This window comes from Gigantopelta aegis, chromosome 3 (assembly GCF_016097555.1).
Source record: "Gigantopelta aegis isolate Gae_Host chromosome 3, Gae_host_genome, whole genome shotgun sequence".
Classification (NCBI taxonomy): domain Eukaryota; kingdom Metazoa; phylum Mollusca; class Gastropoda; order Neomphalida; family Peltospiridae; genus Gigantopelta; species Gigantopelta aegis.
In genome coordinates, this window is record NC_054701.1 from 56,634,132 (window position 1) to 56,652,559 (window position 18,428).

The following is an 18,428-nucleotide window of genomic DNA, read 5'->3' on the forward strand; positions in this document are numbered from 1 at the left end:
TTCTGCTAATGAAAAGAAGCAGATGAATTCTGAACGAACAGCAAAGAATTAATATTTACATAGTCAACCTTTTAATAGATTCAATCATACTAATTTAATAATTATGGAGAAGCAATGCAAAATGTCATCAAAGCTTTGATCGATTTCACAATGAACACAAATACCAATACATAGTGTGGGTATGGCTAACTGAATTAACACTGATTGACTGAATCTTGATTGAATCATGATCAAGAATTTCAGTAGAACAAACAACTAAAAATGAAATCATTTAAAACATATTTTATTAAATGTGTATGACACTAATGTTTTGTACCAAAATAATACAATCTGTACATCAAAAGTAGGCATCCGTACACCATATAAATCAGTCAATAATGTTCAAAGAAGCCATTCATTTGTTCCTTTTTGTAACAACTCTGAAACATTTTCTCTTACCGGTACTTCCAGAGCACTGGGGATAATACAACACAGCAGGGCTTCTAGATTATGTTAGCCCCACTCCCATGGCTAGCGATATTCAGTGTTGGGCTAGTAAATAACTACTATAACTAGCCCGACGGCTAATGAAAACAAAACCTTGTCAAATGCTGCATTTAAGTCTTATTTTGTAAATGAATATCCTGCCCCCTTTCTCCCCCCCATTCCCAATCTAAGGGGTTTTAAGCTCCATCTTCCTCTTTAATTGACATATCCGATTATTAGTAGTAGTAAAAGTGTATTTACTTAAAGAAGGGCTAGTGAATTTTTAATCATGGCTAGTAAATTTTTAAAATGAATGATCCCATGGCTAGTGGGTTTTTATTAAAATTCTAGAAGCCCTGCACAATATTCTAAAATGAGTTACAAGACAGATGTGTGTAAAAAAAGAGTACATTTTTAAATCACTAAGTCTTCATATTATATAACAATTAATCTTATATAAAGGAATATCGGGTGAGAAATGGTGAGACGGGAGAAGCCATTAGCTAGTTCTTCAACTAAACTGGCATATTAACATTTTCACAAATGTACGCTGCACACACATTTTTGTAAAAGTCAAAGTCAGTAGTCGTATAAGCAAGAATCAGTCTACTTTTCAATGAGGTCTGGAACTCGTTTCTTCCATTCTGTAAAGCCACCCTGCAAAATATGAACACTAAATATAAATTAAGCTTCATAAATAATTTAAGAAAACATAACTGAGATTTAGTCACTTAATTGTTATTTTACAAGTTCCATTTTTCTCTCTCATTTTTTTAACTTTTGAAAAATATGTTATGATGAGGTGTTAGGCATAAATTTAGTTTTGAATATTTTTTAGTCGAGCATGCATTCTGTTTGTATAATAAATAATTCCTATTTGATAACAGATAACTTACTATAGTCCTTCTCAGCCTCCATGAACACTGTTTTTGATAAATAATTCAAGTTTGATTTGACATAAGAAGAAAAGAAAAAGTGTTTTGGAAATAACAAAAATAAACCCACCCCACTACTTTTATGTGCAATTTAGAAAACAATCGGCTCATAAATAAATAAGCTGTAGTACATACCACAATAAGAAAACAATGTTGCCTGTTTGGAAGGACTATAGTTACAGTCAAACCTGTATACAAGTCACCTAAGGGACCTGACAAAAGTGGCTGTTAACCACGGGTGACCCTTATATACAGGTTCAATCAGCGAATCACAATGGAACTTAGACAAAAATAAACACAGACATGGCCATATAAACACATTTAATTTATAATTAACCAGGGACAACAAATTTAATAAAAAAACGTCTTCACGACCCAGTGATTTTGGGTGGAAAATAGTGACTGCTGGCCGTTATGGACAGGTGACTGTTATGTACAGGTCAACTAAGGAAGGAAATGCATTGGGGGATTTATTGTGACTGTTATAGGCAGGTGACCATTATGTACAGGTGACCGTTAGACCAGGTTTGACTGTACTTCATTAGCTGTTAAAAGCTGAAGATCTGTTTACTTACATGATACAGAGCCGCCCTGGGACTTCCACAGAGCAGTGCTGCCAGTACGGTGTTACATGATGACATTCCACTGTTACAATGGCCAACAACCGGTTTGTTGACATCAACACCTGCTTCAGAAAACACTGGGAAAAAAATAACACAACAGATGTTGCAACATGAAAATCAGCAACATAGATTTTTAATGCAATGACAATAAAAGAAATATGTAACAATACCCTAGCATTCTGCTTAATCACCATAAAAACTTGCATATGTCATGTCATGTCATAGGGTTTTACGTGCACATTCAGAACATGCTGTTATAGTGCTCGCCTGTCCTGGACACAGGTACTGGCATCGGCCGGCTTCTCCAGGAAAAGGGTTGAGGGAGAAGGGGCCGTCCATTCTGGCAAGTGCAAGTGAGCACCAGCAGCCCCACTGGAATTGGTAGCGGGCGGGGAAAACTTGCATAGTGATTTGGGCAATTTTATTTGTTGATTTTTTCAATTTATTTAAATATGAATTTTAGTGTTATTAACCAATTATCAGTGGATTTGTCTTTAACTTTCTGATTCCTCATGTTTTGTAAAACTAAAAAAATAAAATGTTTCACCTCTGTCCCTTTTATTTAAAAAAACAACAAATGAAAATACTTGAGGCCTCCAATAAAATACAGTAACATGAGTACTGGTGAGGTACATAATACGCCTGTCAGGAGTTTGATGGAAAACCATATCTTCTATATTAATGAATATGTTACCATTATGACTCAAGTCTAATTATGTAAAATGTTTGCAATGGGATGGAAGAACAGTTTGTATTGGACCAACCACCATCCCAAGTTGTTCCTACATGTGAGGTTTGATGGTCCTGTATGCATCTGTATGCAAGATATGGTCTGGATAAGAATTTGTTATGTGCAGTAGACCATAAAAAGTATGTTACAGTGATCTAGTACGCGACACACCGCCATCCCAAGTTGTTCCTACATGTGAGGTTTGATGGTCTTGTATGTATCTGTATGCAAGTTTGGTCTGGACAAGGATTTACTGTTATGTGCAGTAGACCATGAAAAATAGGTTACAGTGACCTAGTAATAGCACGCGAGATGGGCGTATAAAAACATTAGGAAAAAGATTTTTTTTTTGAAAAGATACATCACCTTCTTTCAACTCATCTACAGACTTGAACTCCATTCTTTCTACATTCACCAATGACGCAAATGGAATGTTATAGGCTCCTACTATATGTCCAGGGGAATCTGTGGAAAAACGAAAGTCACGTCAATACTATTAAAAAGTCTAGAATAATTTAAAGTTAATTAAACATTAAGTTTAACTTTGTTAAATCTATGATCAAAATTCCTTTCGTGGATTCATTTGACGTTAAGAATCATACTCTGCGACAGCCTTGTGTACTGTTTCAAATACAATATGACGTCATTTGTAAATCATATATAAAGTCAGTAAATAATAGGCACTAACTGCAAAAAAAGGAAAAGGGAATTCCCCATTTAACAGTTCCGGTCCTGATCACACATATGTGCGATACAAAATAAATTTATCACACGGTTTCAAAATGTCTTTATCACTATAGTAAGATTGAATAAGTATGTAATAAACCATACATTCACAATACACACAAAGTACACGAGAAGCATACAAATAGCTTGGTGGCTAGTGTGGTACATGGTGGGAGGACTGATTGAGTTACTTTCCATTGTACCATAACAGTATTCTGTAACTGGTAGTAGTCAGTATAAATGGGCCCTTGTTACTCTTTTGAACTGACTTATAACATGCACATGGTAGCAGTAAGTTTCTTCTCTAGCATTACCCATAATAGCCTACGGTCAGGTCAGGTCATAGGTTTAAACGTGCACATTCGGAACAAGCTGTTGTAGCACACAACTGTTACGGGTGCAGGTGTTGACTTTTGTGTTGTTACATAAAATTCCTTTTCTATAAATAGTATCCACTGACAAGCTACATCCATTACATATTATTGTCTGGTAGGACAAAGAATCCACTATTTTAATGTCAGGGTAGGAGATAACAATCCACTATCTTAATGTCAGGGTGAGGTTAAGAATCCAGGCATGTGTGCAGAGGCAGAGGTGGAGGGAGGGGAATCTATCATCTTAATGTTCCGGTGGAGGCTAAGAGTCCACCATCCTAAATAACACGATCACAATGTCTACCAACCAACCCCATGGTAAGCTGAAGGAGATCTCGAGTCACACAGCTCAAACTCTTTAGATGTCAAATTATCTCTGACGTCCTCAAATGTGCAATAGAATGCTTTATTCCATGTTGATTCAAAATTACCTTCCTGCAACAAATTAAAATAAACTTCAATTTCAACGAACAAAATTCAAGACTCTTGAATAGAGAGAACATACATATACTTCACTATAAGTATGTTTCTTGTTCTATAGCTAGTTTATTTCTCGTTCCAATCAGTACACCATGATTGGTATATCAAAGGCCATGGTATGTGCTATCCTGTCTGTGGGATGGTGCATATAAAAGATCCCTTGCTACTAATGGAAAAATGTAACACTAAGACTAAATGTCAAAATTATCAAATGCTTAACATCCAATAGCCAATGATTAATAATCAATGTGTTCTAGTGATGTCATTAAACAAAACAAACAAACTTTAGCTAGTTATTAGTACGTTTATCTTTAAAAAATTGTACTTTTCAAAACAATAAACCTGTAAAAGCCTGGAGAAAAAGTTCTTATAATTTGGAAACTAAAAACAAATGCTGAGTCAAAATAAACTTCCTTAGGACAATGTTTACTAAAACAGTATGATTAAGTTCATTAACTAAAGTTTGTATTCAAAATGCATGCTTGATCAAGTTATAACTTCTTACCTTAACAGTTGAAATGGCATCAGTTGTTGGATAACCATGAGATTTCCATTTAGCTAAGCCACCATTTAAAACCGATACATTTGAATGACCAAATATCTGAAATATTAAACAAAATGTGACTGCCACATATACCAACATCAACTTTTCTCCACACAATATGTTGTTTAATTTTCATACCTACATATTATACAACTAATATAACTAAAAATCATAACATTGTGTCTATTTTGGCAAAAGTTCTGCATTCGTATGTACAAGGGCGAGATGTCGCCCAGTGGTAAAGCGCTCGTTTGATGTGTGGTCGGTTTGGGATCGATCCCCGTCAGTGGGCCCATTGGGTTATTTCTCACTCCAGCCAGTGCACCACAACTGGTACATCAAAGGCTGTGGTATGTGCTATCTTGTCTATAGGATGGTGCATATAAAAGATCCCTTGCTGCTAATCGAAAAGAGTAGCCCATGAAGTGGCGACAGCAGGTTTTCTCTCTCAATATCTGTGTTGTCCTTAACCATATGTCTGACGCCATATAACCGTAAATAAAATGTGTTGAGTGCATCGTTAAATAAAACATTTCCTTCCTTCCTTTTCGTATGTACAATATAGACCCAGAACAAAAATAACATTGTACACAGCATACCAAAAGGATTTGATTAAAATAACATTTCATGTCTTGTGGGTAACCTATTTTTCATATGCTCATTAAATTAACAAGATTATTTACATGAACATAATGGGTTGAGGAAAATCTGAAATACTGGGTTATCTGAATCTGGTTTTGCACAAGCCATAAATGGATTATAAAACTGTTCGATTTTCAGAGGCCTGCTCATGAAAATAGTAAGGGAATGTTGCCACCTCAACACCACAGTGAGGAACAGAACTCACAGGAGACAATGTCTTCCATTCTTCATGTTATACTTCATAGTACTGGCATATAGTGGATGGCAAGGAGGCAGCTGCCCCTCAACCTCCAAAAGGAAGTTATTTTAAGTTTAAAGGTACCTTTTTCTCTAACTAGAAAAGGCTTTAAAAAGTTTATTGTTACACCTCAATTATTGTTTCAATGTCCCCTCCCACTATGATCTATTTTGAATAAAGTACAACCGTGTTATTTCTGTATTATACATACAGTTAGGATCAGAAACCAGAGGATGTGAGACTTTTACTGTTCTGGGCCCCGTTACACGAAGTGATCTTAGCACCTTAGTGCATAAGAGAACTATGGACTTAAGGTGATCTTAGGGCTTAGATCGCTTCGTGGAACGAGGCCCAGGAGGGCGAGCAATTGTGAGCACTATCTAGACTGGTTTTTGATCTAACGTTAGGTGAATGTGATGTGATAGACGACGGTGATACCAGTCAATATGTCCACGAGTGCTTGGCCTCCTGATGGAGGCTTATTAAGTAAAGTTTGACCTCTAAATAAATCTCACCCTGAACGACCACCAACCTCTTCCAGAGCAAAAGAAGCCACATGTGTGTGAGTTGCTGTAGATGATCACATGAGAGTCTCGGTTTATCCCGACTGCCCTGGCAAATTTTCCGAATGACTCCAGTGTGGGAATGTTGCGGGGAAACAAGTTAGTGTGTTCAGCATCCATCACATTGATAAATACAGCTCCAGGAATGTGTTCCCTGTAAAATTTTAAATCAACTGGTTGCAAATGAAAGTATTAATTATTCATACCCTGCAATTGTCCATGGCAACCGACAGTGCTTTGCAGTTTTCAATTCTTTGCAGCACTTTTTTTTGCTGTAAGCATAAAATATTCAATTTATTTTTCATTACATGCCGTGTTTTTTACAGTAGACATTTTTTCTTAATTGAAGGAGTGGTTATTTTAGCAGAATATTAAAATGTTTACATCAAACATTTATTAAAATTATATGATCATCTCAATTTGACCCCAGAAACGATGGCTGTACCTTAAGGAGGTGGGGGTGGGGGTGGGTGGGAGATAAACGGAGAGGGCAGTTGCTGGGCCAGCTCTGGGTCAGCAGAAAATTTCGCCAAATTCTATATTAAACTTCGAAAATTGCAAAAACTCAGTTATTTTGTAACAAAAATATCAATTATTACATGAAATTATTTCGCCAATAAAAATAAAATTCACCAATTGTTTTTAAAATGTGCCAGAGCTAGCCCTGAGTTGCACCCCCAAGAAAAATATTTAAAAGTATCCTTTTTGTCTTGCTGGAGAACATGGTCGGCCCTCTATTACTGTGCCTTGATTAATTTAGTACTGCCACTCCACTTATTATAGGCTAGTACAACATTTGCTTTTAAAATTAAGCCGTAACTGTTTACCCTCTGACAGACATATTAATTTAACTGACTTGTCATAGTCCTCCCGACAGTTCTTAGTGCTGGCCCATGTGACATCCACCACCACCAGGTCTGGTGTGTTGTTATCCAGTGCATTCTTAAGCCACTCACATGATACAAGCAGACCAGGCATTTCTGGTGACATTTAAACTGAAAAAACAACACTAAAGAGATAAACATAGTTCTATAATAAATTTACATTTATATAAGACTAAGAGAAATATACTGGATGATAGGCTGCCATTGTTATTATTGCCCCCAACCAACCCCTCTCCAACCTCATAGAAATGACAGTTTTCTTTTTTCATTCATCAACTTCAGTATAAAACTTAAAGCAATGAAAATATTTGTTTGCATTTAAAATAAAATGTTCTTATATTGCATAAATACTAGGATGTGTTTGATAATGCAGATGAAATAAGACTTTTACTGACTTAGTGGATGTTGGATTCAAGAGGGTCCCTTTTTTAAACCCGCGTCCCAAAATCCTAGATCCACCCTTGGTGAAACTGTATATTAAAGATCTTTTGCATTTTCGTAGAAGTATTCTAATAGTAAGTGGTTTCCTTTCTCTTTTCTTTCTAAAGCAAATGTTGAGAAAAACCAAACAAAACCCAAACATATTAGCCATAGTTTACAATGTGCTTTGTTGTTGAACAAATACATGTGCACTGGAGTAGGAAATAGGGGGGGGGGGGGGGGGGGGGGGGGGGGGGGGGGGGCAAGGGGGCATATGCCCCCCACTTTGTGGGAGCAGCGATGTTTTTTATATATATATTTATGTATAAATTATACATGTGTGTGTGCTCCTCCACTATTTGACATCTTCCTACACCCGTGATGTGTTACTATCCAATTAAACTAATCTAAACATATGTTCATAATTCAACATTCTTAGCCTTAAATCAAATACACCTATAATCAAAATACTGTTACTATAATTCTTTAATGACACTGTCACATACGTTGGTTTACAAAATGACAAACAAAATACTACTTAAAAAAAAAAAATCTTTTAAAAAATACTTGATTCAAGTCCCTACACAATTATATCCTACCTGTAATTGATATTTTAAGTTAAAACTTAATTATGGCTTCGTAGCCATAAATCAGACACATACTTTGCTTTATTTGTAGATAACACTGTTTAACACTACCATGTTTGTAAGATAACTTATGGTAATGGATATTACATTTCAAGACAGACACTGGATGAACGCTGCGTGATTCTGCCTCAGCCTTGAATAAATAAAATTAATGTCATTACACAGTCTAGTTCATAAAAATGCACATCTACATTCGAGTTTATTTTTATGAACTATACACAGTCATGCAATGCTGTCTTTAAGGCTTGAGGACGAAGTTTTAAGTCTACGAAGTCTCTTTTCTGTACATTTTATAAATTAAACCAATATAACAATGATTTTAATAACTGGTACACTATATGTTAAAAGCAAACAAACTTACATGCAGATTTTAAAACTGGATCCCATTCAAGTTAAGTGCAGTTTCGTTTCTATTCAGGCTTTACCCATCTGTGATTCGCCTACTTCCGGATTTAATATTTTTGTCTCCACAAAATGATTCGGAAATCCTCGTAAAAGCCGATTCGGAACACCTCGGTTAATTACGGTTCATCAGTTCAATAGGGAACAGATAACATCTAAAACCAGCAGGCTTACAGGTGCCCGATTTAAGCAGATGGTGAAAATAAAATACAGCCCCCCTCTCATTCTGAACGTGTGAGTAAAGCAGATAAAAGTCATAAACTAAGAGAACAAAGATAGGGTTTGGCATAAACTGGACACAGGGGCGTAGTCTGGGGGGTGGTGGTCGGGGTGTTCGGACGAACCCCCCCGCTGAAGCAAATGGTCCGCTTTCAGAACTAAAATATACAGGTTTATACATATGGAGTTTCTGGTGGTGCAAAAACAAAATAGAAAAGGTCCACTTGGTTAATATTCAACCCCCCCCCCCCACCCAAGTCCTGGGACACACCTGAATATTGTCCCTTAAATTAACCTATATTTCGACAATACAGTATATACATTAAAAAAATTAAACAATATCGAGTAAAGCTGAGGACAATAAAAACACCAACATGACTCAAGATGCTTATGGAGATTTTAATATTATTATTATTATTATTATTATTATTATTATTATTCAGCGTTAGACGGCTGAAAATTGATCAACTAGAAACAATGCCATGGAATGTATTAGAGGCCTGGATACTTCAAAGTGTTCTGGGACTTCATATATATGTTCCGTATAAAGAATCGTGCGCGCGCTCGCGCGCACGTGTATGTGTGTGTTAGCTCGAGTCACCTCCAGCCCTACCCCTTGATATTAATAAGGGGTAGGGCTAGAGGTGACTCGATCTAGTGTGTTTGGTTTGTGTGCGTGCGTGCGTGTTTGTGTGGTGTGCGTGTATGCGGTGTGCGTGCGTGTATGCGTGCGTGTGTGTGTGTGTGTGTGTGTGTGTGTGTGAGAGAGTGTGAAGGGAGGGGACGAGAGGCCTAAGCACCCCACCACTTGAGACTCAAAATGTAGGTTTAAAAAACCCAGAAGATAAAATTCTGGATTGTGATTCCACCGACCCCACTAGAGAGTGTGCACTCCACATTTCAGATATAGTTTCTACGGGCCTGTTCCGGGTATAAATGAGGAACAGATTATTTTTACATGTATTATAGTATATTATATACATGTATATTAAAGAGACAGACCCTAGTTTCTAAATACTATGGCGTACTTTTTAATATTAGAGACTTTTTGATAACTGAAATCAGAAATTACTTGGAATTAATTAAATGTATAAGTGTTTAAGTTATCTACTTCCATACAGCCGAAGTGTTTCTGGTCAGACTAATAACACAAAACGTATTTGTCATATTTTTACAAACGCACGTAGCTATGAGAAGTAATGATTATGGAGACGAGTTCTTGTCTATTTGTTTTAATATATCCCCCATTTTGTTTTCAGTGTTTACCCCCATTTCAAAGTCACAGACTCTTGTTTCACTGTACTGTAATTTTATTCAAATGTGACACTTGATTGTAGATTAAAATCTAGTCAGTCTCATTTGATGGTTTTGATATAATTCAAAATTAGTTTAGTTGCCTAAGACAGAACGTACAGTTATAGAATTACTCCTTCGGATAAATATGTCTCTTCTACTATAATCTGAGCTCTAGACTGGGAAATGCAATCTTTACACCACCCAACCCCTTCCCCCTTAAAGGGACATTCCTGAGTTTGCTGCATTGTAAGATGTTTCCGACTAATAAAATATGTCTACCATTAACTTACATATTAAATATATATTTTTTTGTTTAGAATATCAGTGTCTGTATATTCAATGTGTTTCTGGTTGTCTTAATATTTGTAAGAAGCCTAAACTGGATTGTGTCTTCAAATAATTTCGTAGGTACGAACAAAATTATTTTAGGAAATAAAATGAAATTTAACCTAGTACAAATATTAGAACGATCAGAAACACGTTTAATATACAGCCACTATACATTTATGCAAAAATATATATTTGATATGTAATTTCAATAGATAAAGCACCAAATTTTGAACTTTCGAAAGTACTCAATGAGGTCAAATTTATCATGGCAGCCAAAATTATAGTTTTGTACACATTATATACGTTATAGAGTCCTACATCATTAGCCATTTATGAACCGGTTTAGTCACAAATGGTTTCAAAATACTTTTAAGAAGATTATCCTTCAAACAACGTAAGATAAGAAGTCTTACATATTTGTAATTTATTTTAAATGATATATAGATGCAATGAGATGCATGTCTCTCAGCATTCAGACATAAAATACCTTGTAACTGACTAATGGTGCTAAAAGGTAGAAAGGAAATGAATGAGATGCCATGACGTGTAGATTCTGCTTTTCTCCACGTAAATATTATGTAATCTATCTTTCAACACTTATGATACCCAAACTTGTCTACAACCACATCGACGTCTAAAGTCATAAGCTTCTATTCGGAGTAGTACTGTTATGTAACTCGGTGCCTAGTTGGCCAACATTTGGAGCCTGATGCGCGGTCGGTCAAGGATCGATCCCCGCCGGGGACCCATTAGACAATTGTTTGTTTAAGCTAGTGTACTTGATAAGACAGGTATGTTCCATCGTCTCTGCGGGGTGGTGCATTTGTTTTTTTATTTGCTACTAATGAAAAAATGTAGCGCGTTTCCTCTCTAAAACTGTCAAAATTACCAAATATTTGACATCCAATATGTCCTGAACAAAATCAGGTTTTTTTACTTATCATAATTTGTCATTTCTATATTTGACACTTATGTTGCATCTTTACATATAACGCACATATTTTACAGCCAAATTGCAGGAGTGACATTCAAGTTTTTCTGTACTAGAACTCTCGGATACCCTGCCCCATTTTAGCAGTGTCAGATGAATCATTTTCCACAACTTGAATGATGTCATTTGAATATTCTATACACAAAGTTCCATTGTCACAATTTCTGTAGAACTAATTCTTGCCCTAAATTGCCAGTGACGGATCCAGACAATCCATTTACGGGGGCCCCAGTGACATGAGGTGGAATGCCAAGGGAACTTTGGGTGAGGTTTGGAGGGGGATCGTAAAAAAAAAAAAAAGGAGAAAATTAATATATAATAAAATTATAACTATCGCAAAATTTAGGAGGGGGGGGGGGGGGCCCCTGCGCCCCCCCCCCCCATGATCCACCTCTGCCCTTAATAATACGTTAAACACTGTAATCGTATTATTATACGTACTACTTCTTTTCACAGGACTCGCGATCGGATGGTCAACACTGATTTAAAAAAAATGTAATAAAGTGACTTGTCCCCCCACCCCACCTCCAGTTCCGACGGAGCTGATTATAAAGAAAGTTTTGAAAACAGAAAAAGGAAGACGTGATTGGTTGAGCAACATGACAACAGCACTCCTTCAAAAACTCGATCCGTGTTATTTTTACTGTTGCTGCGGCTGTTGTAATATAAATTATGTAACTATACAATTACATCAAACACAATTCATTTGAAAATCGCATTTTTATTTTTTGAAAAATACTTCGTATACTTCAACTAATGAAAATACATATACAAAACTAAGCACGTACATTACATATATTTTGTCATAAAGTAATAACTATATAATTATATTCTTTAAAAAGAGTTTGATGATTGTTAAAAGTAGAAAGCGATGGCTACAGACTATAGGGTCTACTTAGTATAGCATCCAGACACTTTGTTTTTACGGAAAATGAAAAATCATTTACTTTACTATTGGAATTTGGTTTAAAAGCCATGTAATGCATTTATGCTGTGGAAATTTATATAGTTTCTTCAAAAACAAGTTAGAAAAAAGCTGCATTTTGACATGATCCAAACTGGTCATTTGTTAAAACGCAAAGAAAACTTCAAAATAGCCTTATTTTAGGGCTTAAAGAATCATGCCAACTTCAAAATGTAGCAATATGAATGGAAACTCACCCCACATTAATTAAAACTTATCACTGATTTGTTATCAAACTCTTTTATCACCCCGCACCTTTATAACTATTAACAACTATAAATAAACATACATTCTGAGTATTGCTAAGACACTGTCTCCTACCAAGTCCAACCTATTTTCATGGGGATGTAATAATACACTTTTAAGTTATATTGCACAACCAGTCGTACTGTCAATGAGGAACCAAACCCCATGAAACACAAACTTGATCTGTAGCTCTACATGATAAAGCTATACACAAAATCACAGAATTCTGTTACCTGTTATTATGCAACATAATCCACCATTATCATATTTACCAAAACAAACCCTTTTTCCAGTCGGTTCCGATCACCAAAGAGCACGGCACTGAAAAAATATTTCCCTTAAAATATGAAATCCTGAGGCATGCAAATGGAGACAAAACTTATATTCCCCTATGGTTGGGCCGGTAGGGGACTAGTAAATGTATAAAATAAAACAGACAAAATGAGACTCCCCAAGAGCATGTGGTACAAAACATATTTCTCAATTCAAAATTATTACCCGCATAAGACAGAATAAAATTCGATTAGGCAAAGTCATGATTGCTTCCATGATCCACTATCAGGTGCTCGTCCTTAGGAGGGCTGCCACTCCCCTAGGAGATCCATAACAGAATGTTTCAACCCTCCTACACCTCCCGTAGGAAGACTTAGGAGGGCTGCCACTCCCCTAGGGGATCCGTAACAGGATCTTTCATCCCTCCTACACCTCCCATAGGAAGACTTAGGACGACCGCCACTCCCCTAGGAGATCCGTTAAACACCCCAGGATATTTCATCCCTCCTGCACCTCCCGTAGGGAGACTTAGGACGACCGCCACTCCCCTAGGAGATCCGTTAAACACCCCAGGATATTTCATCCCTCCTGCACCTCCCGTAGGGAGACTTAGGACGACTGCCACTCCCCTAGGAGATCCGTTAAACACCCCAGGATATTTCATCCCTCCTGCACCTCCCGTAGGGAGACTTAGGAGGACCGCCACTCCCCTAGGAGATCCGTAAAAACAGGAGGTTTCATCCCTCCTGCATTGCCCGTAGGAAGACTGTCACTCCCAAGACTAGTTTAGAAAACCCAAACTTGTACACATGTTCAAACTAATTACATGTAGCTGAAACGTACACTGAGGAGATGTAATACAAACTAGTATTCCTACGACATGTAATAAAGCTGATTGCTAGCTTCTGAAAGAGCTCCATGCTATACATAAAATAATACATTCATTAAACATTTGAAGGCATGCAAGGTAGCCATTTCTTTACATTCAATAGTAAGCCACTAAGGGCTGTGTCATGTTCAGGAGAGTTGACATAAATTATTGCGGTCGTTCGCTAAGCTTATTTTTGTGCCTAACATTCGATGAAAGTGATATGATACACAACAATGGTACCCTGTGGATATACCAGTTACAATGTTCGCAAGCGCTCTCTGGTGTAAATGTATAACTCACAGAAAAATAAGGCTACATCATAATAAATTCATAAAAATGCGTGTACCTGAGACAAATTCAAACACACAAGGCTTTAAAGACCAAGTCTAGAAACAACAGCTGACTGATGACATTGCTTCATGATAGAGGAGATGATTACAGAGACAATAACTGACTGACGACATTGGTTCGTGAAGAGAGGATTACAGAGACAACAGCTGACTGACGACATTGCTTCATGAACAAAGGAGAGGATTACAGAGACAACAGCTGACTGACGACATTGCTTCATGAACAAAGGAGAGGATTACAGAGACAACAGCTGACTGACGACATTGCTTCCTGAACAAAGGAGAGGATTACAGAGACAACAGCTGACTGACGATATTGCTTCATGAACAAAGGAGAGGATTACAGAGACAACAGCTGACTGACGACATTGCTTCATGAACAAAGGAGAGGATTACAGAGACAACAGCTGACTGACGACATTGCTTCCTGAACAAAGGAGAGGATTACAGAGACAACAGCTGACTGACGACATTGCTTCATGAACAAAGGAGAGGATTACAGAGACAACAGCTGACTGACGACATTGCTTCATGAACAAAGGAGAGGATTACAGAGACAACAGCTGACTGACATTGCTTCATGAACAAAGGAGAGGATTACAGAGACAACAGCTGACTGACGACATTGCTTCCTGAACAAAGGAGAGGATTACAGAGACAACAGCTGACTGACGACATTGCTTCATGAACAAAGGAGAGGATTACAGAGAACAGCTGTCTAATGACATTGCTTCATGAACAAAGGAGAGGATTACAGAGACAATAGCTGACTGATGACATTGCTTCATGAACAAAGGAGAGGATTACAGAGACAACAGCTGACTGACGACATTGCTTCATGAACAAAGGAGAGGATTACAGAGACAACAGCTGACTGACGACATTGCTTCATGAACAAAGGAGAGGATTACAGAGACAACAGCTGACTGACGACATTGCTTCATGAACAAAGGAGAGGATTACAGAGACAACAGCTGACTGACATTGCTTCGTGAAGAGAAGATATGATTACAGAGACAACAGCTGACTGACGACATTGCTTCATGAAGAGAGGAGAGGATTACAGATAGGAAGACACCATAAGTAATAATTCATTGGACGATGCTGCTTTATTGAAATGACAGTGAGACAAGTTGGACATTATTTGAAGATTTCAAACTGAGCCATTTGTAGTGTTGGGAATCGGTGGGAATTTCATCATCGGTCATCAGTTATAATGGGTTTGCACCAACCCGTCAACATTTGATTACACAATCGGTTAGAATTATATGAATATAAGAAAGATTTTAATTATAAGGACCATGCACCTATTGTCGTGTTCACCAGGATACTCTCAACAAATCGCTAATTTTACCTTTTAATAACTATTTAATATATCCTTTCTTTATGTTAACATGAAAACAAAGACCAACCGCCAACAAGCTGACATGAATTACATCATCTAAACTGGAGGAACCATTACAGTTAACATTTTCCCACACAACAGCACCAAACTGATAAAGTTTCCATTATAATCGATCATTGGAACATCACTAGCCATCGGAGTAAACAACATGTTAAAAAGCTGGCTAATTCATCTTCATCATCATCATTATTATTATTATTATTACTACTACTACTACTATGTATGACACTGTGTGATTTATTTTTATTGTCAAGTATCATAGGTTGGAGTCTCATAAATTGTAACTTTTAAGTCAAATTGTCTCTTTTTGTATGGCAAATCAGTAACTTTTGAAATACTTTTGATATCCATGTAAGATGACAGAATGGGTCACATAAACTAATGGCATGGTTTACTGAAGAAGTGTTCACGACTCTACTTGTACCAAACTGTTGTCTTGCCTCACACATGCATACGTAGACAATATACAAATCAAATTAGTATTTATTTATAAAAATATTTATTTTGTTAAAACAAGAGCTTGTAGAATTTTTATAAAATCCACTAGCCTTGGGATCAGTGATTTACAAATGTACTAGCCATGATTAAAAATTCACTAGCCCTACTTTACTCTAAGTTAATACAATTTTAATAAATACTAGTAATAATCGGATATGTCACCTAAAACGGGGGATAATGCTTGAAAACACTAACATTGGGGGTGGGGGGGGGGGGGGTGGTGATGGCAGGATATTCATATTTACAAAATAAACTTAATAGCAACATTTGACTAACAAAAATTCACTAGCCGTTGGGCATGGCAATAGTAGTTATTTACTAGCCCAACATTGAATATCACTAGCCACGGGAGTGGGACTACCATAATCTAGAAGCCCTGTAAAACTATTAATGTTTTGTTATTTCAGTGAAGGGGTGGGGGTAAAGAAATTTTTTTCCCATTTGTAGATCACAATGATATTGTCAAAGATAAAAATTCAGACAACACTGAATTTATATATAATTTTTTTTTTTAAATGCCTGATATAAAAATGTCAACAGTGCGTTGTTTATTAATGATAAGGAAATATAATGTCTAGTGTTTTCCCAAGAAAGTTGGCAAGGCATGGTAGACTAAACACCTTTGGGGCATTTTCACCATTTTTAAGGCAACACTTTTTTTTAATTAAAGACAAAAACAATTAATTGAAATAAAAATAAATGTAATTAATGTGATCGCTTTAATAAATGAATGGCAAAATATATAAAAAGAGATATTTTATTAATTAATAATAAATTTGTCTCAGTGTTTTATAAAGGCAATTGTTGAATTAATTATTTAAAAAGGCTGATTAATCTTAGGGCAGCATCATGTTGAATAAGATAAGATGATAATAATAATAATAATAATAATAAAATTCTTTATTTTCAGAGGGTAAACACATTCAGTACAAGGTGACTGGTCTCCCATGAGGCCCTCTCTAATCTATACATGATATTATACATACATACATTCAAAGAAACAACATCAACATACATGTAATATGTATAGCATGAGGAACAATAGCACATATTATGAATATATAAATAATATTTAAATCAATTTGTTAAGAAACTTGAGTCAGTGATAACTCAATACATGATAACTCAATACATCATAATTATTTTAACAAACACAAAATCAACAACAAAGGTATATCTTAAAATTGATTATTATTTGAATAGTGCTTAAAATAACTGGATTTGAATGAGGCGAGGGATTGAGAATATTTTATCTTTGAAGGTAGTGTGTTCCACAGTTTAGCTCCCCTGCATGAAAAACTATGGCGATAAAATTCTGTTCTTGGTTTTAATTCATAAAGGTGATTATGTTGAGTTGACCTCAGATTTAAGGAGTGAATTTCTGAAGTTGTTTGAAACATTGTTTCTAGATATGATGGAGATAGTTTGTTGAGGACTTTGTAGACAAACTGGCAGGTTCTAAAGTCAATTCTCTCTTTGACTTGAGGTACGGTGCCGCACCATGCTAAAACAAACTAGAGAAAACACTATAATGCCATTACTTGTATTCAATATATTATATAAATAAAAAATAAAATTATAATGTGTAGACAAAATTAAGTCACATTTTTTGTATGTTGTACATGTATGTAAAATAGGGAGTATCATGTGTTTACGAATAAAATCAAAGAATATAGTAGAACACAAATATGAGATTTCTTACTCACGTATTACACTAAATATAAGTAAATATTAAACATTATCACAGAATACATATAATATCAAGTAATGAACTAGACTTTACAATTCAAATATATGTTATAAATAATAATGAGTATTCTCCATCATAACGAATATTGAATTCTGAATAATAATTAAAAATTCTTAACAACATATAATGAATGAATTAGAGTTTAGTAATAAAAGATTTCTAAAAATATCCCAAAGGTAATGTCTGTCAATAACAATGAAATTATCTTTTATAATAAGACACATTTTGCATATCTATAAACCAGATCAAGGAGACAGAATACCAAATATGGCAAATATGAAACATAATAAAGTGGACTTACATAACTGTATACTTTAACATTATTTGGAATAATTATTAATATCAGAATGCATGTTGTCATGTACATAGTGTTACTATTAACATTATTTAATATGTGTACATGAGTGTAATAAACACATACAATACAATAAACAGGGGTTGAAATTGGCTGAGATTCTAGATGGACATTTGGCCTGGTGCTTATAAAACTTGTCTGGACTCGAGACTTTAATAGAGTCTAAGACATGAATGTCATGGCAATGCTATACAAATTGTATGCATG

The 18,428-nt window shown here is 35.9% G+C and overlaps 1 protein-coding gene across 2 annotated transcripts; it reads right to left on the reverse strand.

Annotated features, from left to right (window-relative positions):
• Window positions 1-273: 273 nt before the first annotated feature.
• LOC121390993 (thiosulfate sulfurtransferase-like) lies at window positions 274-8,711 on the reverse strand. Of its 2 annotated transcripts, none has more exons than XM_041522790.1 (8): window positions 8,633-8,711; window positions 7,177-7,315; window positions 6,273-6,474; window positions 4,839-4,934; window positions 4,285-4,288; window positions 3,120-3,218; window positions 1,976-2,100; window positions 274-1,122 (listed from the first exon to the last, which is right to left on the reverse strand). In XM_041522790.1, exons 2-8 carry the CDS (start codon window positions 7,308-7,310, stop codon window positions 1,072-1,074), a joined length of 711 nt encoding a protein of 236 aa, XP_041378724.1. In that variant the 5' UTR covers window positions 7,311-7,315; window positions 8,633-8,711; the 3' UTR covers window positions 274-1,071. The 2 variants fall into 2 exon arrangements, with proteins under 2 accessions (XP_041378724.1, XP_041378720.1); XM_041522786.1 differs by having other exon boundaries at window positions 4,162-4,288.
• Window positions 8,712-18,428: the final 9,717 nt, after the last annotated feature.

Bases quoted from the DNA above. Each gene is read 5' to 3' on its own strand.
- LOC121390993 (XM_041522786.1), bottom strand. From the start codon at position 7,310: ATGTCACCAGAAATGCCTGGTCTGCTTGTATCATGTGAGTGGCTTAAG. The intron at 6,475-7,176 runs GTCAGTTAAATT...AAAATTTTACAG, and splicing joins TGTCGGGAGGACTATGACAA to GGAACACATTCCTGGAGCTG. The intron at 4,935-6,272 runs GTGAGATTTATT...TTAATATTTCAG, and splicing joins GAGGTTGGTGGTCGTTCAGG to ATATTTGGTCATTCAAATGT.